Here is an 18928-nt window from a genome sequence, read left to right on the forward strand (position 1 = left end):
TTAGCAGACGCTTTTATCCAAAGCGACTTACAGTGCATTCAGGCTATCAATTTTGACCTAATATGTGTTCCCGGGGAATCGAACCCCCAACCTTGCACTTGATATCGCAGTGCTCTACCAATTGAGCAAAGGAACACTACTAATAAGTTTGTTTTTTTCTACTAATAGTTTGCAATTTCCACTTAAGAGTGAAATAAGAGATTATTAGAACAAGAAATCAGTGAATAAAATGCGTCAGACTAATTCCAAATTTCTTCCTAATGGGGTCAGTCTGCATCTTCATCTATAAAAATATAAACTGTCATGCTATATCAACAGCATTAAGGGAATGTTCCAGGTCCAATAATTTAGATGAGTCCCTAAAAAAAGCAAATCAAAAAAGCATTTACAATAAAAGCCTGTAAATCTGAACATTCCTTTATAAAGTGGCTGCGTTTTGATTAAATCCATATAATACAAAATACATAAAAGTTGGTTTGTATACCAGTAGTTAAATTATATGCGAGAAGTTTAAGAGCAACACATTAAAAACAAAACCAGTGTTATTGAGATATTTGCTGCCCCCTGGTGGAGGGGAGTAACAAAACTCGATAAGGTGACCAATTTGCCTCATCAATTTTATTTTGATCAAGACAAAGCTCTGCAATGTACAGCAGAACATTTAACGAATTACATTCTATAGGCAATTACCAAATAACTATATCTGAATTAATTCTCTTTACAACATTTTAATAAACCTGCCTCTGTATTAATACAATTGTGGCTCTTTTTACTCATCACACATCTTTAGAAAGAGCGATCAAGTTTTATCCACTCACAATTTCTTCTCTCTCTCTTACACAAGATCTTCACATGTTATTTTGTCTAGAGTGTACAGTACTCATTTATTAAATAGGCTGTGGGAGTTTTCAATGCACGACTGGGGTCTGGTCAGGAACAGTGGAGAGTCTAACATCATCATGGGGTAAAATGTGTCCTGCACACATTTCATTTCAGTGTCTCTCTAAGAACCAAAAGGGAACATATGCACTCACACAGCCTGAAATATACTTGACTTATATTTTCATAGCTCAGAACTTTTTATAAATCCTTTGATATTTGATCAATAATCAGGAAATTGAGGCAAAGACTCAAACAAAAGATTGTGTATCCAAATCTTGAGAGTCTACACAAAACCTCCAGTGTTTCGCAGCAGCGGTCATCTCAAGGGTACAATACATTCCCATGAAATAGAATTGCTAGGATAGAATAAAATCCATGTCTAACATCTCAGTCAATCAGTTGATGTGTTGTTCCAAACCATATTACAGTATTACCATAATACGTGACGTGACGTGACAAGACGTGACGCAAAATGTAGTACTTGTAATGAACGGAAATCTAAAACGAAGCATCAGATTTCTCCCATATGCAACACTGTTTTCAGTCAGACAGAAAACATTCATATTTCAAGCCCTTGTTGCTCCAAATGAATCCAAAGATGGTCCAAAAATGACATGGTCCAATAAATTTTGGTATATAAAAATAATACAACATCCAGCCAAGAAAAAAAAAGAGACTATAATTTAGTCCAATAAAGATTTGAGAAAGGATTTGACTGTTGATGTTGAACCCAGAATGCTGTTTTTTTCCTAATACGGGTATTCCTCTCGCGTAAATGTACCAAACATTATGTTCAGTGTTCAGTCTGGAAGCCAATGGGCTGTCGGTCTTCAGCAGTAACTGTGTCCCGTTGGGTTTGGTCAAAGGGTTGACCTACCTGCCGAATATGGTCTCATATTCCATAAGAATAAGCTCAACGATCTGATTCTGATAGACCATGTGCACGGCCATATTTGACGTCTCTACCTCTGGGCGTAGAAGCGTTGGGCCGAACACGATAGCTACACTCTGCGTGGTCATCCTGTTTTCGTCGACATGTTGGATAACTCTACAGAGAGAGAGAGAGAGAGAGAGAGTGTTGTGTGCAAACACACAAGAGAGTTATGATTAATCATTTCCATTTATGTTTATGTGCCTTCTACAGTAAGTTGTTCTCTCCTTCTTTTATACTCACTTTTTCAAGTGCTTGAAGAGCGCCTGTATGGTGTCATGGTTTGGCCGTGGCAGTTGCTTCATCAGATCTTTAAATGCCTGAACTTTCTGCCTATAATCCATCATTTCTACAAAGAAGCACACATGACACTGTTAGATGAGTGTGAAACATCTCCCTCTAAACACCAGTGTTAAATACTGATCTCCACTCACTGATAGCGGAGATGAAGTTGTTGAAGAAAGCGTAGGGGAATAGAGGTTCTGGCAGCTCACGGAAAAACATCTTCAGGGCTCCAGTGGTCACGTGAATGTCCTCCCATTTACTGTCCTCTAAATCCACTTTTTCATCTGTATTTATGTAGATCAAAGTGATCAAAATAATCATCTCTTTTTTTATCATACATATGAGCAATTTGTTAAGTATAAATCAGTATGGGTGTAAAAGGTAGCATGATGTACCCTGATTAACAGCAAATCTCAGTTTTTGTATAATGGCCAAATTTCCACTGACTCTGTACAAACCATCCACTCCTAACCCTAGAAGAGGTGAGAAAGAGACAAAAACAATGACAAGCATTACAAACCTTTGGAATGCATGTTAGCATGCAGTTCACAGCAGTGAGTATCAACTCATCCAGTTTATGTGCACATCAATATTGATATTAAGCAGTCATTTTACTTTAATTGATTCATTATAGTTTTTTATATTTCCAATATTTCTATATTTACTGTTTTCACTTTCATTTTAAAGTTGTAGTCATTTTGATTTGTCAAATTTGTATTAGTTTTTATTTAAAAAATTACAGTGGGAAAGAAAGCAGATGAATAGATCGGCTACTACAACAATCATGTATACAGGAATATTAAGATTAAGTTTACATGGAATTTGATGTGCATGTAACCTTAGTCAGTGACGAGGGTAAAAAAAAAAAAAAAAAATTAGTAATTCAAATTTTATTAAGAATAAACATTCAAAGCTGGGGTGAAAGCAAATTTAGGATTTAGATGTAGTCAATATTCCGCTGCACATGGGCTGAACAGAAGTGTACCGTTCTTCTCCACCTGCTCAATGCACATCGAGACAAAGAGAGGGACGGTGGTACTTTCTCTCTGACAAAGACTGCTCAAACTGGAGCCAAACACCTGATCTACAGAGAGAGAAACAAATAATAAAACAGTCTTTGAATTTGTCCAATAACTGTTCACTCAGTTTTGTGTGTATATGATCATGTACCTTTAATGTAACCCTTGTCTTTGACGGCCTGTAAAGTGGGTCTGCCTGTGAGGAGCTTCATCAGCTTGGTCTTCTTCTTCTGATCTGCATTATCCATGCTTACTGATTTCTTAATATCTAAAGCATTATGGAAAGAGAAGTAAGCAACACTACTCCAGGTGCACTTGGCTGAATGATGTGAGTGGGCTTTATTATAAATAAATCACCCACCGCTGATTGACTCATGCATTTTTATTCTTATTAGAGTACTGTGTTGTTAGCTTAGCAATACACTAAAAAGCTGCCTAGGTTTTGAAACCGTTCTACAGAATCATTCACACAGACACATGCACACCTCTGCTCTTCTTGTAGTTTCTTTGCTCTTTTTCTTTGTCATGTTTCTCAGTGTCAGGAGATTCCAGCATGTCTTCCTCAATGGCCTCATCAGACTCCCAAGCCTGCAACACAAAATGCACATACAAGAAATCAGAATAATTAGAGGGCCGAGGTAATGCAAGAGAAGCCGTATAGAAGAGTGATCTTACATATGTGTGTATGGCTTCAGTCAAAGCCTTTTGCCACTCGTTCATGAGGCTGTCATTATCAGACTGCAAGAGGAGCTCCATGCCGTGTCGAGTCTTCAACTAGACACATGAAAACAACAAAATTAAACAACAATATTTGTCTCACAGTTAATCATGTTTAGACATCAAGCTGTTCACCACAGCATCGGCCAAGCTCTGTGCAAAAAGGACAGGATAATCCACTGCATGACCTTAATAACAGTTCAACATTCATATCTCTTTCAACCAAATCAAACAGTGAGAGAATTAGGTGAACCAGTTTCCAACCAGCTTTTTACCTCTAGAACATTTTTCTTGCTGGATTTGTCTTTAGTTGCCCAGTCCACTGAACCTCCTTTGAGTTCCACACTAAACTCCAGCTTCTGGTCTCTTCCAAACTGTTGAGAAAAGAATGAACACATAAAACATACACAACCAGACATATAAAACTGAGCATATCACATAAGCTACTGATGATTTTCTCTCAGCACTGAACTGCCACTCACCCAACCAGTCCCGCCTCCTTGGCCCTTATTAAATAGTAGTGAAGAACCCTGCAAAACTGTCCAATAGGAGGTCCAGTTCTTCCTGTGGGCATGACAAAAGGCAAACAAACAAAAAAAATATCACCACAGCACAGTTAAGAATTTGTTTGCTCTGTCAAATGAATGGGATCATTCCCTCCCTGTTTGCTTTTACTTACCTGACCTTCTTTCCATGTTCAGTGATTTTAGTCATGTTTAAAGTGCCACATTTCTCTGACGGCTAGAACAGAGAAACAGATGTGAGAAGAGAGACAGAAGACAAACCTTAATAAACAAACTACAATAAAAGTGATGAACAGCAATTGGCCACAGAATCAAGTTCAGAACACAGTCAGAAGAAACCTAACTTAGTCTAGTCGCAACAGAGGCTGAACCACCAAAAGAGAGAAATTACCACACATAAGCATAGTGATGCTTTAGGCCTGTTTGCAGTGTTTGCAGTATGCCATATTGCATTCTGTTCTTCAGTATTCAGTAAAGAAGCAACACAACAGACGCAACCAGTAAATCAACCTTATAAAATGGATAGTTTGAAAATCTGATTGGATGAGTTGCATTCAAACCACATGCAAATGTGCACACACCTGTGATCACACATCCATTTAAATTCTGTATCATTAGCAAATTAAAAAAGAAAGTCAGTTTTGTGCAATGTAATCACTTTTAAAACAAAAAAAGTTTTGTCATATTGGTGTGGCATTCTAAATGCATTGATCCATTAGAGGTCGTCCAGTGATTTAACCATCCATAACCATTAAAGCACTCCGCTTCACATTGAGCCTATCCAACACCCTTAAACCCTTAATGCTTAGAGTCCTCGTGGACTATTGATTTATTCTAAAACCCACACCACAAGCAAGCACACATAATAGCTCAGCATTAAGAGAGGAGTGAAAGTAGGGCAGGGCAAGGAGAAGAGAGGGATGATGCTGATACTAACAGAGTGAGGGGGTTTAGGAGAGGAGGGACAGGAGGAGTCTGAGTCAGGTGAGCCAGTTTTGGTGTCCTATACAGGAAAACAACAAACCAAATGACTCATGTACAATTTTATCAACACCTGTAATAATCAGGAAAAGTAATCCACAGTTATCAATAGTCATCAATCACTGTACCTATTAATTAGGATCAAAAACGGTCAAGATGTAATCCAGACAACATTATATACAATATATACCTCCATCTCAAGGGAAGTCAGGATATTCTATTCTTTGCCGGAAGTATTAAAGTAAAAATCACCCATTCTAAAACTAAACAGGACTTACTGATCATTTAATCAAAGAATGGGATTAATCACACAGGTGTAAAGCATTTCTCAAATCATTAAAGAGTTCAATCAAAAATATACATATACAGCTGTCATCAGCTCAACTTTATTCCGCTCAAAACCATCCACCGAAGACAGAAGGTTGTGAACAACATCAGCGTGTGTACATGATTGACAGTTGAAATTTAATCGCGAACAATTCCTTTAAGAATAATATGTGTCCCTGGACAACAAAATATGGCTGCACAATTAATCGAATTTCTAATTGCGATTACAATTATGGATGCCAAAATTACAAAATATCTTTACTTAATATGACAATGATTTTTGGCATAAAAGAAAAATTGATAATTTGGGCCCATACAATGTATTTTTGGCTGTTGCTACAAATATACCCGTGTTTCTTATGACTGGTTTTGTAGTCCAGGGTCACATATATTCATGTGCAATTTCTCATGAAGTTCAAACACATTTTGTACAGTATTTGTGAAGAAATCACTGTATATAGTGAAATGAGTTGCAGTGGGTGAGAGGGTGCATGCAATCATCTCAGACGATGTGATTGGTTGCTGGGATATAGAGGTGAGGCAACACTGACTTGTAGCCTATAAGGGGGAGAGCGGAGGGTGATTTTGCGGTGCGGGGGTAAAGTTCGCCGGTCCTTGACGGATTTCTGTTTTAACTTCAGTCAAACATAAAGCACATGTAAACATCATATCCCAAATCAGGATGGGAGCCATTTACATTCATTTAAAGAAAGGTTCAGTGTTCATTTGAACCAGACCAGCATTTGACAGTGCTTGTAAATAATCACCCCTAAGCAGTTTCATTAGGACACTTATGAATTATTTAAATCATAGTCAAGCTTTTAATCTATTTAAATTATTAAATAAATAATAAAAATATATACTGAAATTACCAGCAGAAGTCAGAAGCTTGTAGTAAAACTTTTAGAAGAAATAGAAGTAGCAGTTAGATAAACTAAAATATCAGCTGTTTCAGCCATCCGCTTAAGCACTGGGTGAAACTTATATTCATAATAAACTGAAAAATAAGAGTCTAACCACTTAATGAAGATAAAACCATCTTAAAACTTCATTAAACTTGCCATTTGTATTTAATTTGAGCAGTTTCATTACGCATGTTGTCATTGCCTCGTGCACTATTATGATGCCTCTTCGTATGCATATGCATGTGTACCTTGTCATTGGACTCGTGCAAATATACGCTGTGTCTCGTCCTGATAGGAATGGAATCGGGCATTCTTCGGTCAAGACTACGAGTTTTGTGCGCATCTCCTGGTAGCAGAGTGGAGTGGTTAGACTAAAATAGGTGGAACAAGAAAAGGCAAGATTATTAGGACTGGTAATGAGTAATTTTAGGGAAACAAACTGAAATACTCTCAAAACGTGTACATGCACACACAGACACACACTTTCAATTAAGCACTGCACAGGGCACTGACACTAGGATTAGTAGGTTTTCATAAACCAAATTGAACGGGATTTCTGGGATTTCCTGACTAAATATTTTAATGCTGGTAAGCACCTGAATCTGTTGTCTCACCTGTGATTTAAGACCGATTTTAGGAAGCTCCCACTCAGATCTGGAGCCATCTGCACTGTAGTAATACAGCCGGCCTCGCTCGTCTTTGTGTCTCAACCACTATATACATATACAAAACAAAGCCTTGTAAGGCAGGTTCTGGTTTCACTTGGATTTTGATTCCTTTTCCTTCACAAAGGCATATCTAAAGGCACCCTTCCACTATCTCCAACATTTTTTGCCGCATTTCACCTCCTATTGACAATTAAAGTATAATGAATGTATGAATATATATTGACGATTAACGTATTAGTGCAAAAATATTTGTAATTCTCACCTTGCGCGTAGTTTTGATTAAAATACTTGTTGTTGCTGAGTGGTTGAGTACAGTCTAGCCGCAAAACTTCAAATATTTCATATAATGAAGTTTAAATTGGATAAGAAAATTTCACATACACATTCCACACAGCTCATACTACTCTCCATGGGACTTCCAATCTGTTGGAAAATGTTTGTAGGAGACAGTCACTGAAAAGGTGCCTTTACAGAATGCAACAGAAAGGAAGTTTTTAAAACATAATGCATAAAAACTTAATAGACATGACGAGGGGTAAAAAAAAAAAAAAGCGAGTTGTTCATTGAAAAGTTAGTTTCTCCATTTGTGAGCTCATTAAGATGAAGAAAAAAAAATGTCAACCATGAAAACACACTGAGTTTTTCTTTGTACCTTCTCATTAGTATAGTCAGACACATAGAGAGTGTGTCCATGCTCATCCATTTCCTCAGACCAGCCTCTAGGGGGCGAACCATACTGGCTGTCTGATTGGCTGCTCAGACAGTTTTCCTCCGATGACAGAACCTTCACCCGGCCAATCACACAAAAGCAAGACGAGTAGAAAGAAATATAGAGACAAAGTAAAAGCGCTAATTCAGAGAGGCAGACAAGGAAAAGAGAGATGAGAAATAAATCACCAGTCAGTCAATCAACCCTTCACCCACCAGATAGAGAAAATCAATTACCCAGAATCCTTTGCATGCATAAAAATATACAGCTTAGGTTGAGAAAGTCTGAGTTTAGCTATCCCATCATGCATTTACCAAGACCATGATGGGGTTTAGGTATCCAATCATGCATTTACCACGACCATGATGGGGTTTAGGTATCCAATCATGCATTTACCACGACCATGATGGGGTTTAAGTATCCAATCATGCATTTACCAAGAAAAAAGCTAATACATGCATGTGTGTTTGTGCATGCATGTATCACTGTCTATTGTGTTGAGTCTAATCTGAGGGTGTTGTGTGTGTACCTCAGTGTCAGTCATGTCTCGTTTCTCCTCTTTCCTGGTGAGGCTGTCCCGTGCCCGTGGGGGTTTCCAGGTCTTTTCCTGCGTGCTGCGGTTGTAGTAGAAGTGTCTTCCATTCTGGTCTTTGTGAGTCTCCCAGTCGCCATTGGTGTGGAGCGGAGAGGAGGACGGCAGTGGAGGAGTGGAGGACTGAGAGATCTTCAGGTCCTGTAGGTTTGTGTAGACAGGAGAGTCAGGCCTGCCCTGCCCTGAACCTAAAATCTGCATTAAGAGAGAGAGAGACAATCGCTGTTAGAAATGGTTGTTTGATATAGCACAAATAATCAAAGTAAACTCAAATCGTAAAAAGCTTGTGTTTAAATACACTTAATTTTTAACAGATTTAATGCAGTGGTCCTCAATTCCAGTCCTCCCGCCCCCCAGCTAGGGCTGCAACAAACGATTATTTTGATAATCAATTCATCTAACGATTATTAGAACGATTTATCGACTAATTGTCAATTATTTTACTGATTAATCAGTAGAATTTGATTGATTATTCAGCTCTTGCAATTAGTTAAAATATTGTTATACATAATAAATAAAAGATAGTCTAATCACTTTAGCTTTGGGAAATAATATTATGTAATTACAATCATTATACAATTCATTTATACAAATAAATATATTTGACACAAAATGAGTTGACAGAGAAACCTTCTTATTTAACATTTAATTACTATATTAATTACTTATATACTTATTTTACTTTTATACTTATAATTACTAAAATTAACTGAATGACACCTCATTCTGTCTAACATCTCCTTTTGTAAGTATATAATATGGATAAGAAACAAAATAAAGGTAAGTGATTAGATGTTTTATTTTTGGATAAACGATTTTATTCACAATATACACTACCAGTCAAACATTTTTTTAACAGTAACATTGTTTTTAAAGAAGTATCTTCTGCTCATCAAGCCAGCATGTATTTGATCCAAAGTACAGCAAAAACAGTAAAATTTTGAGAGATTTTTTACTATTTAAAAAAACTGTTTTATATTTGAATATATTTTAAAATGTAATTTATTCCTGTGATTTCAAGGCTGAATTTTTTGCATCATTACTCCAGTCACAAGATCCTTCAGAAATCATTCTAATATACTGATTTGCTGCTCCAAAAAACATTTTTTATTATTATTATTATGTTAAAAACAGCTGAATATAATTTAATCAGAATATAATCAGAAGATCAGCATTTATCTGAAATATAAATTTATTGTAACAGTATAAATGTCTTTGTCAATTTAAAGCATCCTTGCTAAATAGAAGTATTAATTTCTACAACAACCCCCCCCACCCCAATAAATAAAAAAATAAAAAAGGATATTGACTCCAAGCTTTTGAATGGTATTGCGTATAATGTTACAAAAGCTTTTTATGTCAGATAAATTCTGATCTCTGAATCTTCATATTCATCAAAGAATCCTGAAAAAATGTACTCAACTGTTTTAAATATTGATAATAATAATAATAACAAATAATAATGTTTCTTGAGCAGCAAATCAGTATATTAGAATGAGCCCATCCTTTAAAAAATTCTTGTTTGCCGTAACCCAACCGACCCTGTCAATTTAGGACAGACTCAAATTTTTGATTTTTTTTTGCTTTTAGTCCGACCGACTTGCCGGTTGTACATTTTCGTTAAGGCCGACCAATTATTTTTTTTTACTCTTCAAACAACTAATACAAAAGCAATAAAATTATATTAATTATATTTTAGTAAGTATTGTAAATATATAAATTGCTTAGCCATACATACAAACGAAGGCTACATTCTTTCTTTAAAAAAAGCCGCGACATCATCTATGTTTACACAGATGTCACAGTATGGCCTTTGCGTTCACTTCGTCTCACACTCTCATTCACTGTCAGAGTCAATGGTTCACGCTTGGTAATGATGGCTGCGGCTGCAGTTAACTAAATATTCGCGGTCACTGTTCAAAGTCATACGGGTTCGGGCACCATAATACATCTAAAACATTCATTAAAACAGCTCGACACCACTGTAACTTGGCACCAAGTTCTAGAAAAACTGTGCCCAGATTTTTTCCCATCCCTTCTCCCGTCTAGTCTAAAACCTTGACCGTGTCGACTGTCACTTTATGTTCGAAAATCTATTGCATGAATCAACCAACACAAGTTTCAAAAAACAAAATGAGAGAGTAAAGATGGAAGAAAAGCATTTGAATAACACCCTCAAAACACTGTAAACCAAAGTTTTTTTGAACACGCGTCACACAGCAGTTGCAGCTTCGGACACACATGCATAACAGCAAATAATACTTCTGCACAATGTTTCTCTTTTTACAACAGAAATGTGAATTCTGCCGGTATTCAGACAGTCTCATGCATACAGATACATATTCGGGCTAGAATCGCTATATGCGATTTGTTGTTGTTGACATTTCTAATCGTAAACACAGCCATGTTGAAGCCTGCAGTAAATGTTTTGCATTATGGCAGTCCACTCTGCTTATTGTTTTTCGAGTATGTTGCACTCCTGTTTGTCATTGTGCACATAACTTCACGCCAATAAATCATCAGAAATATTGGTCTTTACCAATATATTGAATCTCAACATTTGTCCTGCCTGTTGTCCGCGGATTTACCTATATTTGGTGTTATTTACTGTATAAAATGCATCTAGACATGCAAAATCGATTTTACAATCGATTCAATGAACACTTGTCTCTCAAATCAAACAGGATTTTTTTTTTCATAAAAGTGACAACCCGAGAAAGCAAAGTAAACGGTCTCTCATTTGTAGGTTGCATTGATACCTAGTGGTGGATGAAAGTAAAACAGTATAACAGTACCTGATTTTTTTTCTTCTCACCTGAAATTCATGCAATAAACATGTTTTTAACAAAGATTTCAATTTGTTTGTGGTCTATATAGCCTGCATCAAAATGAGGTTTGCAATGATGCGCCCGAAGGCAAGGGTTGAAGACCCAGTCAATGACGTCACAATATGCTAATTTGTTTAAATTCATACCTACGTAATCAGCATCACCAAAATTGCAAAAAAATTTTTTTACATTGAATCTTGAAAAAAATATATATAGACCTACCGACCCTTTTTTACAATATTTTTACTGTTACTGCAAACCAAAATATTTTTAAGGTTGGCCTGATTTCTGAAGATCATGTGACACTGAAGACTGGAGAAAATACAGCTTTGATCACAAGAATAAATACATTTTAAAATATATTCAAATAGAAAGCAGATATTTTAAATCGTTAAAATATTGCACAATATTACTGCTTTTGCTGTATTTTGGATCAAATAAATGCAGGATTGGTGAACAGAAGAGACTTCTTTTAAAAAAAGAAAAAAAACAAAAAATCTTAACATTACCATTCAAAAACTTTTGACTGGTAGAGTAATCTCTCTTAAAATATCTTACTGGTTTATGATAATCAAAACAGTCCTGAGCTAGATTAAGCTTTGATCTCTGCAAACCAAACTATCACTTTAATCAAATATTTAATAATAATGTTTAATACCGTAAAACTGATTGATTTAAGGTATTGCATAAAATACTATTGACGTGACGTGAATGCTTTACTGCGCTCGTGCAAACATCCACATCAGTGTAATAAGGTGCATTTTTAACTGCTGCTTTCACACTGCTGTGATATTTTTGTTGTTGTTTATTTCATTATTGAGAGGAAAGCGCGCGTCATATTTTCATATCCAAACGCCATTCAGTTTCTCTGAAGCAGCGCTGAGCAAGCACTGTATCTCTTCTTCTCTTGAATTGCATCAAGGAGGGCTGAATTACAGTTTCACACCACAGCGCCACACTGGTCAAACCGCATTATTGCAGGCTCTAAATTAGGTCAAACTAAATCAAACGAATACTCGACAACAAAAATATTTGTAGACAATTTTTTATTGTCGATAACGTCGACTAATCGTTTCAGCCCTACCCCCAGCTCTGCGTATTTTGTATTTCTCTCTGTTAACACAACTGATTTAGATAATCAGCTCGTTAAAAGTGAGCTCTGTGCATGAATTGTGTTCCACTTGTCATGGTGCCTACACAGTGTTCATTGCTTCCTACTCCCTAAACAGGGGAAATCTGTTAAAAGTTTTCACTTCTGAATATTCATTTACAGATTTGAGCTGCGCAACGTCTTCACACACGGACAAGTGTGACATCATATAGCTTACCTCTGTTAATAAATACAATTTAAATTCATGTCTCGCACACTTCAATGGACTTTGAAAGGAACATATACATTCGCTTCGAACTGGGATCAGGCCTAAAAAAAAAATTTGTTTGGTTCCAGTTTCCGACCGACCCTGTCAATTTATGTGCGACCCAAATTTATTTTATGAGACTGGGGAAGAACGGTCTTTCACACATCGTTAATTAAATAACAGTTTCCTTTAAATGCTGTTTTACACTTAAGTAATCCGTTAAAAACCATTAAGTATTGCATCAAAACCCTTTAACTGTCAATTCCTAAAGTGAGCTATAACTTAAGGTTTGGAAATCGTAACATTAAGAGAAACACGGGGGGAGGGGGGAGTCAACAATATATCGTGGAACAGAGAGGGCACTGACAACATGCTGACAGACAGGACATTAACATTACCAGCTTACTTTTAATATGAAACAAAGTCTCATTTGGTTATTTCACCTTTCAAATGTGGTCATTTTTTAAAGAAATGTAAACAATAAATACCGTTTTGTGGCTCTTGAATGTGTCGAACAGATCGCTGTAAGTTAGATCATCAGTTAAAACTAACTGATCGTCTCTTGCTTCTAGTTAATTTATAGCATCAAAATCAAATAAACCACATAAATGAACATAACAAAGAATGTTGTTTGACTACAAAAAGATGTCTGTACACTCCGATTTTCAAGTTCAAATCCTCCATGTTAATCTACTATGAGATCGCCTGTCAAACTCCCGCGAAGGCTTTTTGTGTGTGTGTGTGCGTTTTGCGTGTCTATGGCAACAACACACTTTAAACGGGAATACAGAATCACTGTCGTAAAAGTACCGGTACACACATTTAAAATCAGCGTGCGTGTGTGTGTGTGTGTGTGTAAAACTGCCACTGGAGAAAAAAATAAATAAATTAAAAAAAAAAAAAATCCCTACCGACCAATGACCTCAACTGACAACCAACCGGAACCAAACTTTTTTTTTTTTAGGCCTCATAGCCAAATATCCTGTGCTGTCAACTTCGCAGGGCACTTATGTTCAAATAGAACAAAACGTCAGAAGCAATACGAGAAACATACAAAATGTGCAGAACAGGGAGGGCACAAGGACTGGAATTGAGAACTGCTGATTTAATGCAATGCAACAACAAAGGATTTTTGTGGGTAGAGGAAGAGTTTATAGAATTTTTACCAGATCTGGAATAAGGAGTAAATTACACTAGACACAGAAATACAGAAGGTCCGGAAAGTCTTAAAGGGGTTTCGGTTCGGGATTTTTGACATCGGACCTCATTTTTAAGTCAGCCTGGTTGTTATCCATCAGTGGAGACATTTTTTTTTTTTAAATTATCCAGTCCTTATATTTGGATAGTTGGCCGATGCTAGGCTAGCGCGAGTCAATGGGTATATGTTAGCCAGCCATTAAAAACAGTTTTACCCGCTCCACAGTGCACCAAACGCAAATCAATTATAACACTAGACTATCGATGCAAATGTCCGTTGAGAGAATAATGTTAGAAATCAAACTTACCTTTCATCTCAATGATCCTAAAGGAACTAGTTTCTCAGCCGCTGCGAAATTTTACTTTGCTCCGGCTCTACTTTGCTCTGCTTATGTGATGTTAGTGATAATCAGTGTGCCAGCGGCAGGTAAATACACTTGCGTCATGTGTGGACCGGCTCACTCGGTTGCCTAGGTAATCAATATCACTCCGCTGCTGCTGTCGACAAGGCTTATGATTACAGGGAACAAATTATAACTAATGCAATGTGATGAAAGGTAAGTTTGATTTCTAACATTATTCTATCAACGGACATTTGCATCGATAGTCTAGTGTTATAATTGATTTGCGTTTGGTGCACTGTGGAGCGGGTAAAACGGTTTTTAATGGCTGGCTAACATATACCCATTGACTCGTGCTAGCCTAGCATCAGCTATCTATCCAAATATAAAGACTGGATAATTTAAAAAAAAAAGTGTCTCCACTGATGAATAACAACCAGGCTGACTTAAAAATGAGGTCCGATGTCAAAAATCCCGAACCACCCCTTTAAGGGTTTAATTGGAATGCCTAGAAACACGATTTAAAAATGAAGGAATATATACATATATAAAATGTTTGCATCTGGACACATTTACTCCATTATTCTGCCCTATAGTAGTGCAGTATGACATAACAGAGAACTGAAGATGGTTTAAAATCAACTCCTTTTGCTACTTACAGGCTCAATTATTGTTACTTTATATTAAAACACAAGCTTAAACATGTTATTGTATAGAAACAGTACAAAAACTGTACAGAAAACAAACCATACTGACTGAAATACAATTATACCCTTAATTGTATTATATGATACATCATCACGTGCACACTGATTTTTCTCCATGTCCAAATTCCTGTTATCCAACCTGTTAAGTTTCTGTTTTTCCAGTATTTTTGACATATTTTCTCATTTGAGCAAAAACCGAAAAAGTGGTTTTATGTCATCTCAACTTTTGATACATGCCTACTGCTCACAGGAGCTGATAAGAATAGTATTTTCTTCATGAGGGACATTATAAGACTAGAGTGATAGATGGCGTCACAGTCAAAGAGGGAAACGGGATAGAAAGTGAGACTGTCATTCATACCTGAAACTTATTTGTAGAAGAACCTGCACAACCACATTCCAGATCCTGGCAACACACAACTGATCTCACACTTGCTTTACCACCAGGCCTCTCAACAAGATTAGATTAAAGGCATAAAAACTAAATAATCTGGATAATGAGGAAAACTGCACAATAAAGCACACAGTACAGGGAAAAGCACTGAATAAAATGAGAAATCTCTAGTCCTACTAAATACTGAAACAGAGAGAGCTAAAGAGAGATGGAGGAAGTGAACGACTATTTCCAAACAGTGTACTCTACGGCTTGTCATTCAATCAAACCTGTTACACAACAGCCCCATGGGTAATTAAATTATGACTAAGCACATTTAACTAAGTGTGTGTGAGAGAGAAAGCTCTCTTGATATATTTGCAAAGCTGAAGGTTTTTTTTTGTTTGTTTTTTATAAATTAAAATATAAGTTAAGTGAACCAGTCCAGTCCTAGCTTCCAAAGCCAAAGAATCCCAGCATGCATCACTGCACCATCTGAAACAAGGTAATGAGCTCACATAAATGTGTGCATGGTGAATCTGGATGGCACTTAACAGTTTAAGCCACAGAGGATAATGTCATCAGATTACAGATATGGGCTAAAGCACACAAACACAAGCTAATGGTGTGGTGTGATCAAACTCAGATGTTTAAGGTCAATGAGAGAGAAAAAAACAAACCTATACCCAAATAAATAATCATGTGATCACAATGATAATGTAATGACTTCATATACAAGACTTCATCAACAACTGTACTGAAAATTAAAGTAATGGCAGTCTGTGTCAAAGAGAAATAGGCTTAATAGCTAATTATAGTTAACAATCATAAGCACTAATTTCAGGCTGCTGGGGACAACAGGCTCATAGCAGTAATGAAGTGTTGGCAAGACGACGCCACAAAATTAATGTTTCAATTATCTTTGGCTCTTTAATTAATACTAGTGTGCACTAAATAGTTTATCGAAATATCACAACTTTCATTAAAGATAATCACAGGTTAACAGCTAATATAAGAACCAACATTTCCATAACTAATGAAAAACATTCACGTAATAGTGAATGCTAACAATGTCACACCACTGACAACTAATGGTAATACTGTCAGTAGCTAATCTCTCACTAAAACCGGACCCAGCCAATTACACCATCTCACATACGCTGTGGGTGGGATTATGTAATGTCTTGGAGAAAGAGAAAACATTTTAAAAAGGGCACTGTGAAAAAAAAATGTATTTGAAACAAAACTACTGAAAGTGTTTGAGTCCAAATAAGTGTGTGATGCTACAGCCTGGGGCAAAAAAAAACAAAAATCATCCAACTAGTTTCCACAATGGAAACTCATCAATAAAGCATTTTACATACACTGAATAATGATCAGGAGACAAAAATATATATGACAAAGACAACCCAAACAAACGAGTAATATATAAACACATATGATCACAAACATACACAAAAAATAGCACATCAAGAGAGAACCACATTTTTTGTTTAAACTTTAAAGAAATAGTTCATCCAAACATGAAATTGATAGTCATGTATCCATAATATTGCTTTCTCCAGTTAAAAAGTATTCTTATCTGAATCAGGAGAGAAATATACACAGATCAAGCTTCTGACTTCATAAGATGTTCATTGATGAACTGGAGTCGTGTGGATCATTGTGATGTATTTATCAGCTGTTTAACCTATCTTTCTGATAGAACCCATTCACTATAGAGGTTTCATAGTTGAGCGAATGAAGTAATGCCAAATTTGTGGCCTGAGTCCGAGTACATTTTACGTAAAATTTCATTTTCAGGAGAACAATGCCTTTAACAAACCTGACCTGATAATTCAAAACAAAATTAGATATTCAAAGGGAAAAGCATCAAGAAACCAGCTTGATGAGAGATGTGTAGAAAGAGCCAACAGGTGGCGCAGTGCTGTATGTGTGTGAATCCTCAAGATTAAGAGCGGAGACCTAGGCCTTCAGATAAAATAAAACACATGACTCCTCACAAAAAATTGACCTGCAGGTTTGATTTTATATGCAACAGCAAAGAAACAACATGTATTATCTTTGTAGTATTTACACACTAAATTCATACTGCAAATTCTGGTTTAACAGCATTTCTTAGATTTAGAAGCTTCAAGTCAGCATTTTATGATTTATTTTCAATTGGAGCCAAAAGAAGAATAGGATACAGCACTGGATTATGTGTATGTGAGCGAGTAGAAGACTGCTGGAATGAGGAAGCGTAAGTGAAGTTGCAGCAAGTCAGAACAGAATCTTTTTCAAAGCAGGAGAGCAAAGCTAACTCCGTTTCTGCCTCTCGTTACCTCTAACTACCTCTCGTAGCTCCCACTTCTTTCTCTACTTCTATATAAAGAAAAACTCCCTCTATTTCTCTTTTTATAACCTCTATAACTCCCTCTCTTAGCGTTTCTAACCCTATTCTAACTCTTACTGTCATTACAAATATGTGCATAGCATTTATGGCTAAGATGAAGAAACAAGAGGGAAATCGAATTGGGAAAAGAAAAAAAGCTAAATATGTAACATACACAGTAATGGACAAAAAACTGGACTTGAACTGTTAGAAATAAACAAATAAAAGATAAGAATTATATTACAAATTAATCAGAGCATTTTGAAATGTAAGACTCATTCTTCCATTATTTCAACTTCACATTGTCATCATTCCCCCACTCCACAGCTCTGTCTCTGACATGAGGAGACTCCACACCCCAAATCAGCAGAACACTGTGTGCAAACATGCCCTAAAGACACAGACGTGTGTGTTTCTGTGCTGCTCTCTAATAGGCATGCACCCAAAACACAATAGACTGAGGGAATCAAAGATGTTCAAAAGAAGAAAAAGAATGAGAGAGTAAAGATGGAAGAAAAGCATTTGAATAACACCCTCAAAATACTGTAAACCAAAGTCTAAATCATACTGAAATATCAATAGCCAATCCAGCCTCAAAATGCAAACCAAAGCCTCCCAGCATGCATCAGCTGTTAATCTAATAGTGTCTCGAGTTACTCCTCTTATTTTGTCACATAAGGGTCTTTTCTGGGTAACAAATGCAAATATTTCTTATGGTTTTGCTGTATATAAATAAACCCTCTGTGATTATTTATAGACCACATAGACACACACAACCAGTCAGTCACTACTGACCAGCACTAGAAAGCTCCTCGCCTTATGAGGAGTAATCCTACATTTGTGAGTGTCCTCTGTGCCAAGAATGATGGGACAGATTATTAGTTGTCCACTGATATTGGTTTTTAGATAGCCAATGCCGATATCTTGGAAAGCAGGGACGTTGATAGCAGATATAAAACCGAAATAATTTGTAAAAAAAAAAAAAAAAATTGTATTAATATTTAAGAAATCTAGGCCTGGTTTCATAGACAGGGCTTAGCCTAAACCAGGATTAGGCCATAGTTCAATTAGGACATTTAAGTAATTTTTATAAACATGCCTTAGAAAAAAACATTACTTGTGTGCATCTTGAGACAAAACAAAGGCACTGATATATTTTAAGATCAATCAGTACAAGTTTCTTTCATTTGAAACAACTCAGACTTGCATT

General features: G+C 36.4%; 1 protein-coding gene across 4 annotated transcripts in view; it reads right to left on the reverse strand.

The window, feature by feature from the left end:
* Positions 1-1345: 1345 nt before the first annotated feature.
* The window catches only part of arhgap12a (Rho GTPase activating protein 12a), a 33911-nt gene continuing 16328 nt past the window's right edge, over positions 1346-18928 (reverse strand). Inside the window, exons 3-18 of one of the 4 annotated variants that reach the window (XM_059501406.1) lie at positions 8478-8735; positions 7892-8023; positions 7186-7284; positions 6820-6942; positions 5296-5361; positions 4514-4575; positions 4317-4398; positions 4110-4208; positions 3793-3891; positions 3603-3705; positions 3269-3385; positions 3084-3182; positions 2494-2571; positions 2248-2382; positions 2057-2162; positions 1346-1930 (exon numbers count right to left, since the gene is read on the reverse strand). In XM_059501406.1, the coding sequence (XP_059357389.1) occupies positions 1756-1930; positions 2057-2162; positions 2248-2382; positions 2494-2571; positions 3084-3182; positions 3269-3385; positions 3603-3705; positions 3793-3891; positions 4110-4208; positions 4317-4398; positions 4514-4575; positions 5296-5361; positions 6820-6942; positions 7186-7284; positions 7892-8023; positions 8478-8735 (1833 nt within the window). In that variant the 3' untranslated portion in view covers positions 1346-1755. The remainder of the gene's footprint in view (positions 1931-2056; positions 2163-2247; positions 2383-2493; positions 2572-3083; positions 3183-3268; positions 3386-3602; positions 3706-3792; positions 3892-4109; positions 4209-4316; positions 4399-4513; positions 4576-5295; positions 5362-6819; positions 6943-7185; positions 7285-7891; positions 8024-8477; positions 8736-18928) is intronic. The other 3 variants (XM_059501408.1, XM_059501407.1, XM_059501409.1) reach the window with 3 other exon arrangements.

The sequence above is a fragment of the Carassius carassius genome, chromosome 20, assembly GCF_963082965.1.
Source record: "Carassius carassius chromosome 20, fCarCar2.1, whole genome shotgun sequence".
Lineage (NCBI taxonomy): Eukaryota > Metazoa > Chordata > Actinopteri > Cypriniformes > Cyprinidae > Carassius > Carassius carassius.